The sequence below is a fragment of the Falco cherrug genome, chromosome W, assembly GCF_023634085.1.
Source record: "Falco cherrug isolate bFalChe1 chromosome W, bFalChe1.pri, whole genome shotgun sequence".
NCBI classification, from domain to species: Eukaryota; Metazoa; Chordata; class Aves; order Falconiformes; family Falconidae; genus Falco; species Falco cherrug.
This window is the reverse complement of record NC_073719.1, coordinates 7,504,466-7,523,862: the sequence shown is the minus strand read 5'-3', so window position 1 is coordinate 7,523,862 and position 19,397 is coordinate 7,504,466. Positions and strand designations below refer to the sequence as shown.

The 19,397-nt window shown below is 42.6% G+C and overlaps 1 protein-coding gene across 1 annotated transcript; it reads right to left on the bottom strand.

The window, feature by feature from the left end:
- Positions 1 to 6,722: 6,722 nt before the first annotated feature.
- Positions 6,723 to 7,490, bottom strand: LOC129734478 (uncharacterized). The gene has a single exon (XM_055698038.1). It carries the CDS (start codon positions 7,391 to 7,393, stop codon positions 6,860 to 6,862), a length of 534 nt encoding a protein of 177 aa, XP_055554013.1. The 5' UTR covers positions 7,394 to 7,490; the 3' UTR covers positions 6,723 to 6,859.
- Between the last annotated feature and the right edge of the window lie 11,907 nt (positions 7,491 to 19,397).

Below are 19,397 nucleotides of genomic sequence, written 5' to 3'. Positions count from 1 at the left end.
ATTCATCATGTTGACAACAAGGGTCCTTGAACACCTCCCAACTTTGGATAATTATATATAAGCACATCATTTTCTAAAAAAGTAGTATACCATTCATCACTCATTGTACGTAGCTCATTATTCAATCCCCTGTTCTAAAAACTATCATTATGCTCTCTGATCATTATGCTTCCTGATCATTCTTCGACAGCACCAAACAGAACATTGAAGTAATAAGGAGTATGTAATTGCCAATCTATTCCCAATACTGTACTCACTTGTTGTACTATTTTGGCACAAAAGTGTGAGTCTCTATTGGAAGAGATTGTTGCCGGAAGCCCAAAGCGGGGGATAATTTCATTTAATAATCCCTTCGTTACCTCTCTTGCTTTATTTGTTCAACAAGGAAAGGTTTAGGCCAACCTGAAAACATATCAGACATAACTAATAAATATTGGTACCCCCCTTTTCTTGGGAGTTCGGAAAATCAGCTTGCCACTGTTGTCCTGGATAATTTCCTCTACTAATGTTCGCTAGTTTTATTTTATTTGCTGTATTGGAATTATTGCATAAACACATTTCACATTGCTGAGTCACCTGTTTTATTACAGTATACAAGTTTCACCCTATCAATTTCTGAATTAGTCTTTTATATAAAGTATCAGCTCCCCAATGCGTTTTTTTAATAATAGGGCTGTGGTCCATATTAAATTGGATGGTACCACTATACGACCATCCCTTAAATAAGTCCACTTATTTATTTTTATTTTATCATTCATGTCCTGAATTACCTTTAAGTTTTCTTTAGAATAGTTTGTCTCCTGATCTGTACTTACAGTTTGGATTTTATCATCTGGTATTAAGGATAATTCCTCATTTCCTACCTCCTCTGTTACTTGTCTGGCCTCATGGTCGGCCAGGTGGTTTCCAATTTCCAAATCAGTGCCTCAATGGGCCATCTTATGTTCTTCCTTTTTGGATGACCCTCTTATAACAGAGGGGGCCATTCCTCACATCAAGGTCTGGCATGGCATATGTCCCCACCACTCAACGCCTACTGGGTTGCAGCCAACAGCGGAGCTCAAGATTCTTCTTGGTGGCAAACACAGAGGCCAACCCAGTCTTGCCCTTGACTATGGTAGGAGGCACCTGACCAACCTTATTCCTTGTACTTCGTTGTCAATGCAGAGTTTCATCTGCACATCCCATAACAAGTCACTGTCATGGAAAAACACACAGATTTACATTAGTAGAACTACTAGAGAGTGTATTTTATTTCAGTTTTTCTGCCAATATCCCCACAGCCTTGCTGACCAAGGGATATTGTTTTTATCTGAACTGGGCAAGCCTCCCCCTTATCATTTTTACTGTAACAGGTAAAGCATTTTTCACCTTTCCTGGAATTTATTTTCAGATACACCTGGTTAAAAATTTCTTTTACTTCAGGGAGGTCCTCTTTTCCTCTTTTCTGTTAAATTAAAGATAAGCTCAATATTTCAATTACTTGATCATTTTTAACTTTTAGTTTCATTTCCCCTTCTTTAAACGTCTAGATGTTCTAATAAATCTCATCCCAACAAAGATTTTGGTGAATTTGGCATTCTTATTTGTTTTCTTAGTTTGTACTTTAAAGGTTTCAGGATGTTTTCCTGGTGGCCAGCAGCTCCCACAACTGTAACAATTTATTTTTTTTACTGAAGTTTAATCATGCTTACCTAGTAACTCGAACCTTTATCTAGTCCTATTAGATCATCCTGAGAAATCTTTCATAACCAACTTTCAAACATCTAAATTTCCCATCAAAGATTCACCTTTATTCTCCTCAGACCCACTGCCTGCCCTAGAGGGGCCGTTACCGGTCCTGTTGTACTGCAAATGCTGCAGCAACTGGGGTGACATTGTCAGGTCCTTCTGCTCAATTGTCAGCAACAGCAACCCCCTCCCCCTTTACCAGCAGAAGGGTTCGGGGCAGGAGATGCTCTTCCTGCTCTGCAGGTTACACAAGCCTGCCTCTGCAACAGCACTTCTGTTTTAACTCTTTCTCACCCTGAATGCAAATCTGCTACTTGTTGTTTAAGTCTGTGTTCTTACATATCATGCCTTCGCAGGCAAATAGCAAACACCCTGCCATGCATCCCAGCATGATTCAGTCGCACCTTCGAGGGGGTACGGGGGTTTGTACAAACTCACCCCAATACTTTAACACTTTCACAAGGTCTTTGATGCTCCACCCTCCACCCCCTCAGGTTTTACATACATTAGTACAAGTTTTTATCTTACAACGTGTTTCATTCTGGTTGCTCCACAGAAGGAACCGCAACCTGAGCTTTTTAACACAAAAATTTCAACAAGAACATCTTTCTAGTTTAGGTCTCAGGTGTTTTTTTTCTATCCTTTTCTAGAGCCATCATCAAAGATCAGGTGATGTTAATCCCGCACTCTTTCTAGTGCTAGTACCATAGGATCCTGAGGGGATACTATTCCACAGTCCTTTTGCCACTTGGGTTTGTCCTGGAGGACGAAGAACATGTCTGCATATGATACTTCATCCCATTTTCCTTCTATTCTCAGAAACAACATTAATTGCAGGAGAGTGTTATAATCTAACGTTATTCCCTCCTGAGGCCATTTCGCATCACTCTCCAATTTATACAAAGGCCACCACTGATTACAATATTTAATCAATTTCCTTCTATTTTCGGTACCACCCTGTCCTACGATATCCCTCCAATGTTTTAATATACAACCTAAGGGCGATTTTTCACAGGGCTTACTCCTTCCATTTCCTATTTCGCAATTTTAATTACTTTGTTTTTCTCCGGCCGCCTTAGCCACCCAAGGTCGGAAATGCGGATAGAGCTCCTTACTCGTTTTGCACTCAAACGTGTGTCTCAAGCACTCTTGCACTCACACTCAGTCAAAATAATTAATCTATACACGGAAAATCAAAATATGCATCTCAATCACACCATTCACACTCTCCGGGCAACCCTCAGTCACACAAGCAATATGTTATACGGTACCGTGCACTTATGTACAACTTTTAGGAACACTGACAGTTCACAAAGTATGCATTTCAATGAACAATTGCCAAAAAACAAACAACAAACAAAAAACCAAATTTTTCCTGGTCTTAAGCAGAGTGTTAAGTTTTCCGCTATTTGCCTAGAATTACCAGAATATTATTATTTTTCAACATGTTATAAATTGAGACCACAATAGATCATAATCCAATTAAAATTTTTATTAATTACAGCAAGTAGAATACGAGCAAAGACAGCGCTGGACGGCAGGGGAGACTGCGCTTCGCCAACTGCCGTACTGAGCAGTTCAAACAGTCCCTTTTTATACTTTTTTTACTTTCCTGTTCATGAAGTAGTGGAGGTGTTGACCCTTCATTCATATGCACAAGCGGCATCCTGGACACCTGGCGGTTATCTTATCTTTCACAAGCGGCATCCTGGACACCTGGCGGTTATCTTATCTTTTGTTGCCTAATCTTTACATTGGGCTTAACATAAATCTTAATAAACAATACCCTAGTCCATAGTTTCTTACAATCCCCCCTTTTTCTTTTTATCCTATTATTGTTTATTAGACGCTGCTTTCATTCTCGGCACTGTGAACAAACCTTTTTCCACAATCCCAACATTTATCATAACACTCACAAGGTAATACCTCACAATTACAATAGGCATAGTTCTCACGTGGCATAACGCATTCGCAACAATCTTCATCCTCATTAATAGATACACTCTTATATTTTGCCCTAGACCTCGTAGTTAAAATAAGCAATTTAGCTATGTCAAACCGTTCTCTAATAAAGTGTAGCGTAATATACAAGGCCCAAATATAAGTCCCAGAATCAACATAATAAGTGGTCCTGCTAAAGCAGACAACAAAGTGGTTAGCCAAGGTGAGATATGAAACCAGTTTTCATACCATGACCTGCCCGCCTCACGATCTTTCTTACGTTGATCTAACCTTTTCCGGAGTTCAGACATGGCATCCAGGACTACTCCCGTATGATCAGCAAAAGAACAACATTCTTCATTGAGAGCTACACATAACCCTCCTTCCTTTAAGAACAATAGATCTAATCCTCTTCTATTTTGCAGCACTACTTCTGATAGAGACTTTACTGAAGTGGCTAAATTTTGGATAGATTGTTCTATTTTTGCTAAATCCTCATCTACAGCCATCTGCAAACTTTGTAATTCCTGACCTTTTACTAGGGAGGCTATGCCTGTACCTGCTCCAACTCCGCCCGCTATCAGCAGTGTAGCTAGGGTTACCACTGTAATTGGCTCTCGTTTTTGCCTATTCAGGTCTCCTTCAAAGTGGCGTAACACCTCCTCAGAGGTGTGATAGATCAGACGAGGAACAATAATCACCTGTACGCAAAACTGAGATTGATTAAACACGTTTAGGGATAGGCAAGGCGTTACTCCGATGTCTGAACAAACCCATTTAGCTCCTGGTGTCGGGATAGCCCATTTGTCATTTTGATTCTTGTGTTTCTTTATGTTAGCTTTAGTGATTGTTTGATTACACAAGGGCTGATATTGTTCGGGCACTGTATCTATACATTTTCCTTGACCTGTTACCAATTGAATAGTAATTCCTTGCGTATGGTTCTTCTGGTCATCCCATGGGCATTCTTGTGGGTTTGAACCACTAGACCATTGAATCCTATCTGGTATTCCGATTGCCTCAAAATATGGTGGTCTAACATTGTAACATAACCAGCATTCCTTAGTTAAATTTGGTTTGCTTTCATTAAGGGTACGATAAGAGGCTTGCATTAAATCCCATAAGGGGTCTTTAGATTCTGACACTCCTGAATCCTTAACTAAAGAGGACTCAGTCACCGTGTCATTAGTTGTTCTATCTGTTACTGATAGGGAGTTTGGACGAGTGGTTGTAACACTTGTGGGGACAATCTTTTTCTTAGGGAAAGTGGGTGAATTCAATACTTTATTCGGCCCAACAGGGAGTGAATCGTATGGTATTTTAATTTTTCTTATGAGAAAGTGCCCTCCCCAATCTTTAGGAATTCCTGCATAGACACATATTCCCCATGTTCGTCCTACTAACCACTCGTCTTCTAGGGGATGCAATACTTGAAATTTGATGTGGGTACAGACTTTCTTGTTACGTGGAGCTACATAATCCACGTCAAGCAGACCTGTAAGATCTACACCCGTTTGTTCAGGTACACATCCGTTAGGAGTCCAGGTTGCTTTTATATATTTATCAGGAGCCTTTACTGTCCAGCCCGAGGCTATTGTCTCACATCCCCAATAACCACAATAATAGTGTCCGGGATAATTACAGTAAGGCTGTCCAGAGGCCGGGCATAAATAAAATGGAGGTCCTTTTTCACAAGGTATTGGTACTAAATCACAAAGTTTCACTACGAATTCAGGTGGCCCTGGGTTGCTAAAAGTGGCTATTGTTTTCGTTCCTTCCCAAGATATTAGTTCCCACTTAAATGGTTCATGTGGGTTTCCCCCTTTTGCTTGGGTTATTATCAATAGCACAATTAATGGCATACCAGGAAAAAGGGTGTTTGTTAATTTTGCCAATTTAAGTATATTCTTACCAGTCCTGGGGAAGTTCGGCCATGGCTGCTTTTGCATCCCATTTTTCTGGCTCTTTTCTCCACGGTTTGTTTCTCCTCTGCCTCGCCCGTCGACTCGGTTGCTTCGAGCCACGGGGTGTACCATCTTCTCGGCAGCAAGGGAATTCTTCAGGAGAATAGCTGTTTCGGGCTTTCTGCCTGTTTACATAGGCTTCCCACTTAGCAGCTTTAATTAATGGGGCCAAGCAAGACACGGTTAGTACTTCCCTCCTGCACTTTATAACTAAAATTTCAGCTACAAAGGGGACTGGTTCGGTGGAGTGGTAACAATAATATTGAGGGTTTATTACTTTAGCAAAAATTTCCCACCACTCTTGGGATTCCCGAATAATTTCTTGTTTAGACTCTAATTGTTTTAGTCTCCACTCAGTGAGAGTTCTTTGGATTTTTCCAACACTGTGTGCAAACTCCTGTCGGAGGGTATCCGAATTCACAGTGTGTCCACCATTTATCCTGGCATACCTTACACCTGAAACAAGCAAATGGATAACAATTGCAGTTCAAATTATTACACCTAATTCGTATATCCAAAATGCATATATCATTCACATCAGCATATTTTCTATATTCAATATTGTGTGGCTGCATGAGCTTAGCAATTACACTTCTTACTCTTCCATATATAATAGATAAAAAAAGAAATAATTATAACAAATATAAACAACAATACACACTTTATACCAAAAGGTAATGTGGCAAAATAATAAAATAAAGTCTCTGTCATTCAGGGTTATCTTGGTGCCTTACCCTCACAGGTATGTGGGGTTCGGAAATTTGGATTTTAATCGGTGGGATTTCCAGTCTACTAATTGTGTCCGGAGAGTACCAGACATCGGGGTTAATTTCTTTTTGATCATCCACGGTCAAAGGATAAGCAGACACCGTTAGTTCTTGATTTTTTACTTTAATTTCTAATTGCAATTCAACAATTAAATCTCGTCCTAACAGATTAAATTCTGCTTCAGGGACGAGCAAGAGTTCACCCATTCCAAATTTATTTTCAGTTTCGAATACCACATTTTTGATTTTGCTTACTTTAAAGGGTTCTCCTTTTGCCCCAATTACTTGTACTTTTTTAGGGGAAACTTTACATCCCTCAGGTATTTGCTTAATAGTCGATTTTTCAGCCCCAGTGTCTACTAAAAAGGTGAACTCTTGTTTATGGGGACCTATTTTTAATTTTATCAAGGGCTCATGATGACTCCAGTCCCCTAAGATATAGAGCCCCTGACTCTCCTATTCCGTTTTCAATATTTCCTCATCCCTGATCCTTTCTCTGCAATTCTTCTTTATATGTCCCTTCTTTCCACAGTAAAAACAACATCCCTGTTCCTTCTTTACTACTACGTTCCCTTGTTTCTTTTCAGCAGATCTGTGTTCACCAGTCCGCCCTTTGTGATTCTCTCTGACCGCTGCTACCATCATTTTTACTTGTCGCTTGCTGCTCTCTTCTTCCCGCCTTACGTAGACTTTCTGAGCTTCCCTCAATAATTCATCCAACCCTCTATTCTGCCAGTCTTCTAACTTTTCAATCTTCTTTCTGATATCTTCCCATGATTTTGCCACAAACTGAGTTTTGAGGAGCGCTTGCCTTAAAGGGTCGTCTGGATTTACCCCAGAGTACAGCTGAAGGGCTTTCCTCAGTCGTTCCAGCCACTCAGTAGGGCTTTCATCTTTCTTTTGCATTTCATTAAATGCTTTATTGATATTCTGGCCACGGGGTACTGCTTCCCTAATCCCCTGAATTACTATAGTTCTCAGGTCCTGCATATGAGTTCTATGCACTGGATCCTGATTATCCCAATTAGGTTTTTGAAGTGGCCATTTAATATCTGCTTGGGGTCCCTAGGCATGCTGAGCATCCCACAGTCTCATTCCTGCTCGTCTAGTCATATCTCTTTCCTCGGTAGTAAATAATTGACCAAGGATAGATTGCATCTCATCCCAAGTATAAAGGTTTGGTCCCAAAAATTGATTTAATCTTTCTGCCACTCCGAGTGGGTCCTCAATTAAGTTTCCCAACTCGGTTCTTTTAAAATCTCGTAGTTCAGCCGAGTTTAGGGGTACGGAAATATATCCGATCACAGGTTGAGGTCCCCCCATGGGTATTTCCCTTAGGGGGTATATCTGAGCTGCCCCTTTTTGACTTCTAGTTACGCGTCTAGGAAGAGGGGGAGACCCTTGTTCCGACTCTGGTGGGGGAGTGGACGCTCTGGGGACCTCTGCGGGAGCAGGAGGAGGAATGTAAGGAGGGGGGGTTAGAAGGGTTTCGTCTAACTCTTCCTGCTTTTTCTTTTGTTTAGTTTTTATTTCATTCAGTGGGTAAAGTCTAGCTCCCGGTCTTTTCTAGCCACACTTCCGCATATCGACTCTCCTCCGGGTTAAGGGGGTTTTTATTATTAACCCAGAGGTTTAATTGCTGTCTTACCCAATCTTCTTCTGACCCATAGACTGGCCAAAAGACATTTTTAGAAATCTTCTTCCCTCCCCATATCTTAGTACAATATTCTATCATCTTCTGCTTATCTTTCCCTAGAGTTCCAGGGAAATATCTCCAATTGTCTAAGATATATGCCAGAGGGGTATTCTTAGGTACAATGGGTACCCTTCCCATGGGAGTCGAAGGCTTGCTGCCCTTCGCCCCCATCTTCTGGTATATCCACAAACATACACTCACTCGCTCCCCTTGTTCCTGGCCCAGTCCCTCGCGGGAGATGGGAAACGCAGTACTTAACAGTCCGCACTCGCTTGGTTCAGTATATCGAACCTCTCACTCGTTATATTCCAGGAAACCCAATCCCGCCCGAACGGCAAACCTGCGAACAAATTCGCAATATACTTACGCGTCCTGCGTCTTCGTCCGGACTCCCATGCACAGAATTTTATGGGATTTTACCGGTTTCTCCTTTGCTCATTATTCTAGAATTTAGGTTCGTCGGTAAGGTTGGAGCAAGCTGTTGGTCGCGGGGCCGCGAAATGTCACGGGGCGCCTCCCCGGAGGACCAAAGCCCACCGTTCCTTATCCGAGTCACGGCACCAGAATTGATATAAATTGAGACCACAATAGATCATAATCCAATTAAAATTTTTATTAATTACAGCAAGTAGAATACGAGCAAAGACAGCGCTGGACGGCAGGGGAGTCTGCGCTTCGCCAACTGCCGTACTGAGCAGTTCAAACAGTCCCTTTTTATACTTTTTTTACTTTCGTGTTCATGAAGTAGTGGAGGTGTTGACCCTTCATTCATATGCACAAGCGGCATCCTGGACACCTGGCGGTTATCTTATCTTTCACAAGCAGCATCCTGGACACCTGGCGGTTATCTTATCTTTTGTTGCCTAATCTTTACATTGGGCTTAACATAAATCTTAATAAACAATACCCTAGTCCATAGTTTCTTACAAACATACATTTCATAACTCCAAGTTTTGAACATGTAACAAGACAACACATAGAACAAACAAGACACAGAGCGCTATTTCAGTTGTTACATTCTAGGAATTCCCCAATTCTTAAGACAACCTAAAGGAAGTTTTTAGCTTCCCCCTTTTTTCTTTTCCATCTTTTTTTTTTTTTTTTTTTTTTTTTCCTACGCAAAAGTTTCCCTTTTACTTTTGCTATGACGTCCCTCTTGTTACTGTGAGATTCCACCTTATTCCGTCCCGCCCCCCGCTTTCCGTCACGAGGCCTCTGGGCTTTTAGGAATGGCAGTAACCTCGGGTTTGCTCGATCTGCCCTCAAGATCGCTAGCGGCCACCCCTTGGTCAGCAAACCCCCTCCCAAGGTACCTTTCCTCCTGGGGACTACGCTGCGCGCTGGACGTCTCCGTGCGTCTCACCAGCCGCCCCGTTTCTACACATACCGTTTTATCCGTGGATCCAGGGGTTTCTCTTCTGCTCCCGGGTGAACAGCTGAGAAGAGGAGGCTCCTCCGAGGAAATCTCCCGGGGCGCGCCTAGGAGCGTCCGCTCCGCAGCTGGTCCCTCAGCTGGTCCCTCAGCCGAGCAGAAATCCTCCTGCCTGGCTCGCCAAAATGACGTACGGAATTAGACTCCAGAACTCGAAAGTTATAAAGTAGGTATGTTTATTGTGCGCAGATGCACGGGGGATCGCTCCTCCACAAGCGTGCATGCCCGAAGTGACCAACCATCTCACATTTATACAATAAAACAAATTAATATTCAATTAACGCCTATACATATTCGTTACCTAAACCTGCTTACTCTCCCTTCGTATGTTTAATTAGCTTATCAGTCCTTTGACTGGAATGTAGTGGTCTTGCAGGTTTGTAGGTGATTCATGTCCTTGTGACCATCTGATCTTCTCCAGCAAGGAGACTTAGCACTCCCTTCCTCTAGAAAACATTGGAATGTCTCTCATCCTTTTCTCATCCTTTTTATAAATAGCCCCTTTGTCAGAGGAAGAAGGGTAGGTGTCTCCTCAAAGCTGTGTGACTATGTGACCATACACCACACCCATGACCAGTCGCCATACCCACATTCCTTGAGCAGACATATACAATCACGATCAATGTCCATTGTCCCCATTTCACACTATTTCTCTATATCAAGAGGACTTTGATTAAGTACTGCAATCAGTAGTGGCCCCTGTATAAGTTAGGGGAGGGAGAGAAATGGCCCTTAAATGGGACACTGAATTATAATGTTTTATTACAGGAAATGGTATTCTTGAGGCGAGAGGAAAAATGGTATGAAGTAATGTGTGCAGATATGTTTGTTTGACAGGAGTGTGGGATTAACACCACCTGATTTTAGATTATGGCTCTAGAAAGGATAGGGAAAAATTGAGAGCTAAACTAGAAAGATGTTCTTGTTGAAATTTTTGTGTAAGAAAAAAAAAATAGAGAGCTCAGATTGTGGTTCCTTCTGTGGAGCAACCAGAATGAAACACGTTGTAAGATAAAAACTTGTACTAATGTATGTAAGACCTGAAGAAGGGGGGGGTGGGGGGTGGTGGAGGGGTGGAGAATCAAAGACCCTGTGCAAGTGTTAAAGTATTGGGGTGAGTTTGTACAAACCCCCATACCTGCTCTCAGGTGCGGCCGAGTCATGCTGGGCGCATGGCAGGATGTTTTCGGTTTGCCTGCAAAGGCACCATAGGTAAGAACACAGACTTAAAGCAACAAGTAGCAGATTTGCATTCAGGGTAAGAAAGAGTTAAAACAGAAGTGCTGTTGCAGAGGCAGGCTTGTGTAACCTGCAGAGCAGGAAGAGCATCTCCTGCTCCAATCCTTCTGATGGTGAGGAGGAGGGGGTTGCTATTGCTGACAATTGAGCAGAAGGACCTGAAAATGTTACCCCAATTGCTGCAGCATTTGCAGTACAACAGGACCGGTAACGGCCCCTTTAGGGCAGGCTGCGTGGGTGGGGGTCTGAGGAGAATAAAGGTGAATCTTTGATGGGGAAATTTAGATGTTTGAAAGTTCGTTGAGAAACACTTATCAGGATTATCTAATAGGACTAGATAAAGGTTCGAGTTGATTGTTACTAGATAATCATGATGTAGAAAAGTTGCTAAAAAAGGAACAGGGAACGTGTACAGAAGGTAAGAGAAGAAGAGCTGGGTCGTGCTAAACTGGTAGAAGAGAGAGGCAAAGACAGAGGAGGAATGTCAGGCAGAAGTGAAAGAGTGAATCCCTCTCCTATGGGATCGGATCACTGTGCATATTGTAGGGAAAGTGGGCACTGGAAGCAAGATTGCCCTATGCTGAAGAACCATCAAGGAGTTCTGGTGAACTAGGGACTAGGAAAAATGTGGGCTTATTTGACAGATGGTCATATAGTGGTACCATCCAATTTAATATGGACCACAGCCCTATTATTAATAAGACTCATTGGGGAGCTGATACTTTATATAAAAGTCTAAATCAGAAATTGATAGGGCGAAACTTTTTTACTGTAATAAAGCAGGAGACTCAGCAATGTGAAGTATGTTTATGTAATAATCCCAATGTAGCAAATAGAATAAAACTAGGGAACATTAGTAGAGGAAATTATCCAGGACAACAGTGGCAAGTTGATTTTTCCGAACTCCCAAGAAAAGGGGGGTACCGATATTTATTAGTTATGACTGATACATTTTCAGGTTGGCCAGAAACTTTCCCTTGTCAAACAAATAAAGCAAGAGAGGTAATGAAGGGATTGTTGAATGAGATTATCCCCCGCTTTGGGGTACCAGCAACAATCTCTTCTGATAGAGGCTCACACTTTTGTGCCAAAATAATACAACAAGTGAGAACGGTATTGGGAATAGATTGGCAATTACATACTCCTTATAGGCCTCAAGCAAGTGGGCAAGTGGAAAAAACGAACCGTTTAATTAAACAACAAATAGCAAAAACAGGGCAAGAAACAAATCTAACTTGGCCACAATCTCTCCCTTTAGCATTATTAAGAATTCGAACTAAGCCAAGAACAAAGGAAAATTTAAACCCTTTCGAAATATACGGGAGACTATACCAGTTACAATTTGCTGGAGAAGATCTAAGACAGTTGGGAGAGGGATATTTGTGTGAATATGTGAAGGCCCTCCAGGGATAATTAAAAGTTATAAATAAATATTAGGAACAAGGGCCAGAGGGTTGGATCAACCATTCCATTCCTTTAAATCTGGTGACTATGTGTATATAAAGACTTTTTCAGGGAAACATTTGGAAGAAAAGTGGTAAGGACCCTATCAGGTGCTGCTGACGACCTTCACCGCCATCAAGATAAGAGAACAACCAGCCTGGATTCACTATTCTCGGATTAAGAAGGCTCCTGAGAAATCATGGGCCGTTACCCCGACAGGACCCATGAAACTACGGTTCTTTAGATCGTAAAGAAATCTCCGGAGACACAATGGACTGTCAAAAAGGATCAGGGACATTTGTGTAAAGTTATTCTGATCTTAATTGTAACTGTTGTAGAGATATTAGAAACTGAAACATGGGTAAACAATACCTGTCTTCAAACATTGCAAATAATTGTTAATGCTACGAAAGCTAAGGAATGCTGGATATGTACCTCTCTTCGTAAAGGAGGCTTGATAACACCCCTGTATGGAGTGGCCTCTCAAAACTGGAATTATCTCAATAACAAATGGCCTACCTGGCAGAACTTTTGGAAAAAGCCAAACGATGGTGGAGGATATTGCCTATTTGATAATAAAACATATAAGTTGGGTCCCAGATTTGATTTACAAATATTAAACCTAACCACCACAGTAGTTATGAAAAGTGATAATAACTGTCATTGGAAAGCTCAAACAAGACAGGAGGAACATGTCCTGGAAACCCAGGGCAAAACACTTGTTCCCAATCTGATGGATGGAATGATTATTGGATAAATAAGACTACCGTCTATGTAAGAAATTGGAATGTGGATCAAATTGGAAACATAACAGTAATAAATTTTTGTAATAATACCCGATTACAAAGTCACAATCAATCAGGACAAGATGCTAATTGGGCTTATGGCTGGTATAAAGCAGGGAGATTCTTAGGAACAAATTTAACTGCAACACATGGACCTTGCAAACTTCCCCAAAGATATTGGTGGTTATGTGGGGATGGATTTAGCAGGAAACAGTTTCCCCCAGGATGGTCAGGTATGTGTACCATAGGATACTTAACCACCCAAGATCGAATTTATAACCAAACGTGTCCACCTTCAGGAATCTATCATAATGTCTGGAGATGTGTTAAGAGAAGTGAAAATCCCATTGTTGTGAGACATACTGGATACCACAGTTTTGTTAGGTGGTTTATTCCGTGGTTAGGAGTTAGTGAATTAGAAAAGACTGTGGTAAATATGTCTGCAGAAATTGAACAAATGTTTAATTTAATGACAGACGCAATCAGCCGATTGAACCAGGAAGTAAAATCTTTGAGTAAGGTGGTAATTCAAAACAGAATGGCCCTAGACTTAATTACCTTAAAGGAAGGGGGAGTATGCATGATAATAAACCAAAGTTGTTGTGTATACATAGACCAAAGTAATCAAACTGAAACAGACATCCATAAGATATGGAACAAGGTTCAGATTTTGCATGAAATTACTGAAGACAATTTCTCATGAAGTTTTGAAGCTATATGGAACAAACTGACTTCGTGGTGACCTAATTTAGAATGGTTAAAGCATGCTTTTGTTATAATACTTATAATAGTTTTAGGAATATTAATATGTATATTACTTCAATGTTTTGTTTGGTGCTGTTGAAGAATGATCATAAGATATGATGATTTTCTGTATTTGTAAAAGAATTTACAATAGCTGTTAGAAAAGGGGGGAATGAATAGTGAATGCTGTACCACTTATGTAAAGGATGACGCACCTATGTTTAGTTAAAAGTCGGGAAATGTCCAAGGACCCTTATTGCCACATGACGGATGTACAGACTGCTAAGTCCTTGGGTTGGTTATCTTTAGAAGGGATATTTGGTCTTAGATTCCTGTTGTACATGCAACGTGGCGAAGATGAAGACTTTAAACATGGCCGCTAAGGAATAGAATCTGCGTAGAAACAACTCCTCAAGGACATTGCACAGGCACGAGATATGTAAATGAATTCTCAGAACTGTAATGAATATGTAAACAATTTCTTGGAAAACTAATGAATAGGTATGAGTAGCTTGTATAAAGAGGGGACTGAAAGGTCCCCTCAGTGTGCATGACTTTGGTGGAGCAATCCCCCATGCACCCAGCGCAGCCGAATAAAGATAACCTCCACTCGCCTGCATATTACTGACTGATTCTTCAAATCAGGTCCTCAATCCAGCCCCCGGTATTTACAGACACACCCCGCCCCCCCGCCGGGGGTTGGGGGGGGAAACCAAGCAGCTGCAGATGACTTCCTGCCACTTAATCCACATGCCGGCCCCCTTTTAAAAAAGTTTGAGGACCCCTGCTATAAGTGAATAGGGCCAAATCCAGCAGCCTGAGAGAGCAGCTCCATGCCCTCAGGTCCAACCAGTAGAGAAGCCGAAGATGTATTCCCAGTAGGCACATGCACATAAAGGACATGTATACACCACATATATACAAATATACATGGCAAGCCACAGAAATCAACACAAACAGGCACATACAAATGCATACAGTATCAACAAACTCATCCTGCTCCCCTGTCTGGCTGAGCAGGATGGAGGTCCATTAGTGAGAATATATACACTTACGTACAATGTGGATCCCTCCAGTAGATAGGCTCCCACACAGTCTGCCCAGTAGTTACCCCTGGATCCCAGGCTTCTCTTTTGCTGGCACCTGGGCATACGAGCACCAGAGACCACTGTTCCACTCCAGTTGGCGGTACAGACCATCTTGCTCATACACATACATACACAGCTGTCCAGGACTCCCCTGTCCATCCAGTAGCCAACATCCCTGTGGTCTTGCCCTTAGAGACACACACACCTGGCTTCCAGGCTACTTCACCTACTGGCTGGCTAGTCCAGCTTGATCTTCACTAGCGATAACATACTCACACACTCGCTTCAAGTTGCTGACACCACAGACACATGAGACCCTGTGACCCTAGGCTCCACTCCAGTTGCTGGCACTCAGATCCCCATACACACACATGCACACAGAATAGAGTCCCTCATCCAGGAAGAGTTAGAAATTAACATAAGAAGAAGACAGGGAAGACTGCACTGACTAGGTGCAGAGCAAGGCCAGACAAGTGTACTGACCAGCAAACTATACACGACGGACTCTCTTTATCCCCTTACCCCTCTATTTTCCCATGCTTGTTCCTCCCCTAATCACCTAGATCTATCCTTTTCCCCACCTTTGGTTCCTCCCCTAAGCTTCCCATAATAAGTCTTGCGCAATCCTGAAATGCTCTCCTCCATCCCATAATGTGTCCCATACCCCTAGGCAGTAACCCCCCCTTCAGTCTTAAAGCTGATCCCTTTGACTCATCTTGATGGGTGTCACACCTACACCATGGGGACGAGGCTCTCCTGGGAGAGCTCTGGGAGGGGCCCAGACGGGATGTCCCTTCCTCTGAGCCTGTAATTTGGGTTCCCTCCCCACCTGCCTTTGGGTTTCCCTGCTCCTCTAGGCTTTTGGAGATGGGGCTTTGATTGCTGATGGGTCCTGTGATGGGCCTGAAAGGAGCTGGGGCAGAGTATTATTTGGGTTTCCTCTCCCCCCTGCCCTGCTCCTCCACTGCCATTGCCTCTCTGTGCTCCTTTATGGGTGTGCAGATGAGATTTTATCACATAACCTAACAAACACCAAGAGAACAAACAACATGAAAACTACTGCCACAGCACTTTGGGTGAAAAGTTACAGAGCTGAGCGGAAAACAGGCTACAGAGTTGCATATAGAAGTCCCTTAGCAATAAAAAAGGCTAAGACTCCTAAGGCACTGTGCAACAAAGCCAAACCTTTTTAAGCAAGAATCTAGTCATTTTGTGTTTGAAAATAACTTCCATATCACAAACCAGAAGAAAGACTGTTAGTAGTTGCTGAATCCAGTAGCTCAATAGAGGCAAGGTTCTTGCAGCTCCATGTTGCCATGTCCAGCCAGTAGCAAGGCTGACAACATATTCCTTATAGGCATTCATATACACAATACATATGAATATATATGTACATACACAGAGTTGACTACATAGATCAACAAAAACAAAAAACCACAGCACTCAGAAGCAAAAACAGCACTAAAGGCCTCATCCTGTTCCCCTCTCTGGCTGACTGGGATGGAAGTCCACTAGTGAGAATATATATACATATATACAAGGTGGATCCCTCCAGCAACTGGGCTCAGACACTCAGTCTGCCCCTGGATGCCAGGTTCCCTAGTTGCTGGTACCTGAACATACAAGTCCCCAAGGCCACAGTCCCACTCCAGTTGCTGGCACTGACACCCCACCCACCCGGCGTGCACACACACACGCACACACACACGCACACACGACCTCCAGTAACTGTCCTTAGATGCTCAGTCTATCCAGTAGAATCATAGAATCACAGAATACCTCAAGTTGGATGGGACCCATAACAATCGAGTCCAACTCCCTACTCCTTGCAGGACTACCTAAAATTAAACCATGTGACTAAGATCATCATCCAGACACTCCTTGAATTTTGACAGGCTTGGTGCCATGACCACTTCCCTGGGAAACCTGTTCCAGTGACTGACCACGCTCCCAGTGAAGGACCTTTCCCTAATGTCCATTCTGAACTTCCCCTGACACAGCTTCATTCCATTTCTTCGTGTCCTATCGCTGGTCACCAGAGAGAGGAGATCAGCACCTGCTTGATCAAGAGATATCCCTTAATTCCTTGTAGAATAATTCATCGGTGGCTGGCCCCTGGATCCCTTGCTGTCCCAGATACCTCACATACAGATACACATATACACATATACAATCTCTCTCTGCTAGCAGGTCCAGACCTATGGCCTTTCCAGTAATCAGTTCCCAGATCCCTTAGTCTCTCCAGTAGCTGTCTTAGACCTCCTGGTCCCTCCAGTAGCCAACTCTCAGACCCTCTGGTCTCTCCAGTATCTGTCCCGCTGTTGTGGTTTAACCCCAGCTGGCAACTAAGCACCATGTAGCTGCTTGCTCACTCCCCCCACATTGGGATGGGGGAGAGAATCATAAAAGTTAGAAAACTCATGGGTTGAGATAAAGACAGATTAATAGGTAAAGCAAAAGCTGCGCATGTAAGCAAAGCAAAACAAGGAATTCATTCACTACTTTCCATGGGCAGGCAGGTGTTCAGCCATCCCCAGGAAACCAGGGCTCCATCATGCATAACGGTTACTTAGGAAGAAAAACACCATCACTCTGAATGTTCCACCCTTCCTTCTTCTTCCCCCAACTTTTTATTGCTGAGCATGATGTCATTGTTGTGAATGGGTGTTTTAGATTGCTTAAAGAACTGCTGTAAAAGGTGTTAGAAAAAGTGTTTTTAATATGATGTTGCAAAAGCGCGACTTAACAAAGTTCATTGGCAAAGTTCACTCTGTTACTGTATGGCACAACCATTTGAACAATTATTCAAAATTACCAAGACAAAAATCAAAGTTACAAGGGCACAATTCAAAGTCACCATACTACAAGGTTATGAGCAATATCAGTTGCTTACCAAAGATCTGCTGTTGCTAAAAGGTCTCTCTGCCTCAAGGAGCAATCTTGAGAGGCATCCCAGCTCAAGGGGAGAATGCTGCCACGCAGCCATGCTGCCTAGCAGGGAGAGCTCAAAGAAGGCTCACTTAGGCTGTCATATTTATGGAATAAAGTGGTTGGCTTGTAGTCAAATTACATGCAACGGGAAAGGTATGTGTTAAAGAAAATGTATTTTGAATTAAGAAATTTAAAGTGCTGAAGCTACTAAATGGCAGAACCAGGCCTCAGCCCTTGTATAGCCCTAATCCAAGGCTGGTTGAAAACTTAGTCAAGTTAATCAGTGGGAGAATAGAAAAACAATAGATGATCAATTTGTGTGCACAGGTGCTCTCAGAAACACAGGTGTTTTTAGAAAAAAATCAGTATATGTGAATAGGAATTGCTTGTTCAAAGACTAAGTGTGCTTGAAGGATTGTGTGAGTTAAAGCTAGCAGAAAGAAGATCATGATCCGAGGAGGACCTTGGAACCGAGGCAGACACTGGAACCGAATAGATGAATCAACTGGGACAGGGTCAGATGATGGATTCACAGAACTGACAAGACCAAAGGAAACTTCTGAAAACTTTGGACATTAACTAATGATTTGATAAGTGTATATAAGCTGTGCTGTATCCCTTTGTTCCCTTCCACTCACTGAGGTGGTGGCCCAACTCTGAGTTATGCTTAAAGCAAGCCTAGTGGTACCCACATCTGTGTGAATTTTTCCTTTAATAGTATGCACGAGACTCCTTGTACCCACAACTTCATTCCTTTATAAATGAATCTTGGAAAAGCTACCCGCTATTCACGTGTTAATCATATAATCGGTGTTCCAAGCTCATATGCATTGATTCTCACTGTGTCACTCTGTTCCTTTGTGAGTTTTCAGAGTACAGATTGGAACTAGAAGAGTTCTTGGCCCAGCTATGGCTCAGGCCTTTACCTCCTTTGGAGCCTGTACCAAACTACTGCTAGTTTGGTTAAGGGGTCGAGTGTATCCGTCACAGTCATATCGTATGGCATATCCCTTTGGTCAGTTGGAGTCAGCTGTCCCAGCTGTGTCCCTTCCCAACTTCTTGAGCACCCCAGCCTACTCACTGGTGGGGTGGAGTGAGAAGCTGAAAAGGCCTTGTCACTGTGTAAGCACTGCTCAGCAATAACTAAAATATCCCTGTATTATCAACACTGTTTTCAGCACAGATCCAAAACATAGCCCCATACTAGCTACTATGAAGAAAATTAACTCTATCCCAGCCAAAACCAGCACAACAGGACAGACTGCACTGATCAGGAGCAGAGCATGGCCAGAGAACCATACCGATAAGCCACCCATTTACACATGACTGATTCCTTTTATCCCCTTCTCCCTCTGTTTTCCCACATTTGTTCCTCCCCAAATCACCTCAATCCCTCCCTTTCCCTGACTTTGGTCCTTCTTCTAAACATCCCATTATAGATCTTGTGCAATCCCAAAATACTCTTCCCCTGGATCCCATGAGTCCCATACCCCTGGAAGGCAGCAAACTCCATGTATGTAAGGTGCTATGGGGAAAGCCTATCCTCTGTACTCCTCTGGTGGGTGACACACCTGGACAACAGGCTGATGGCTCTCCTTTAGTAGCCCTGGGAGGAGCTGGGTCAGGGTGCTCTATT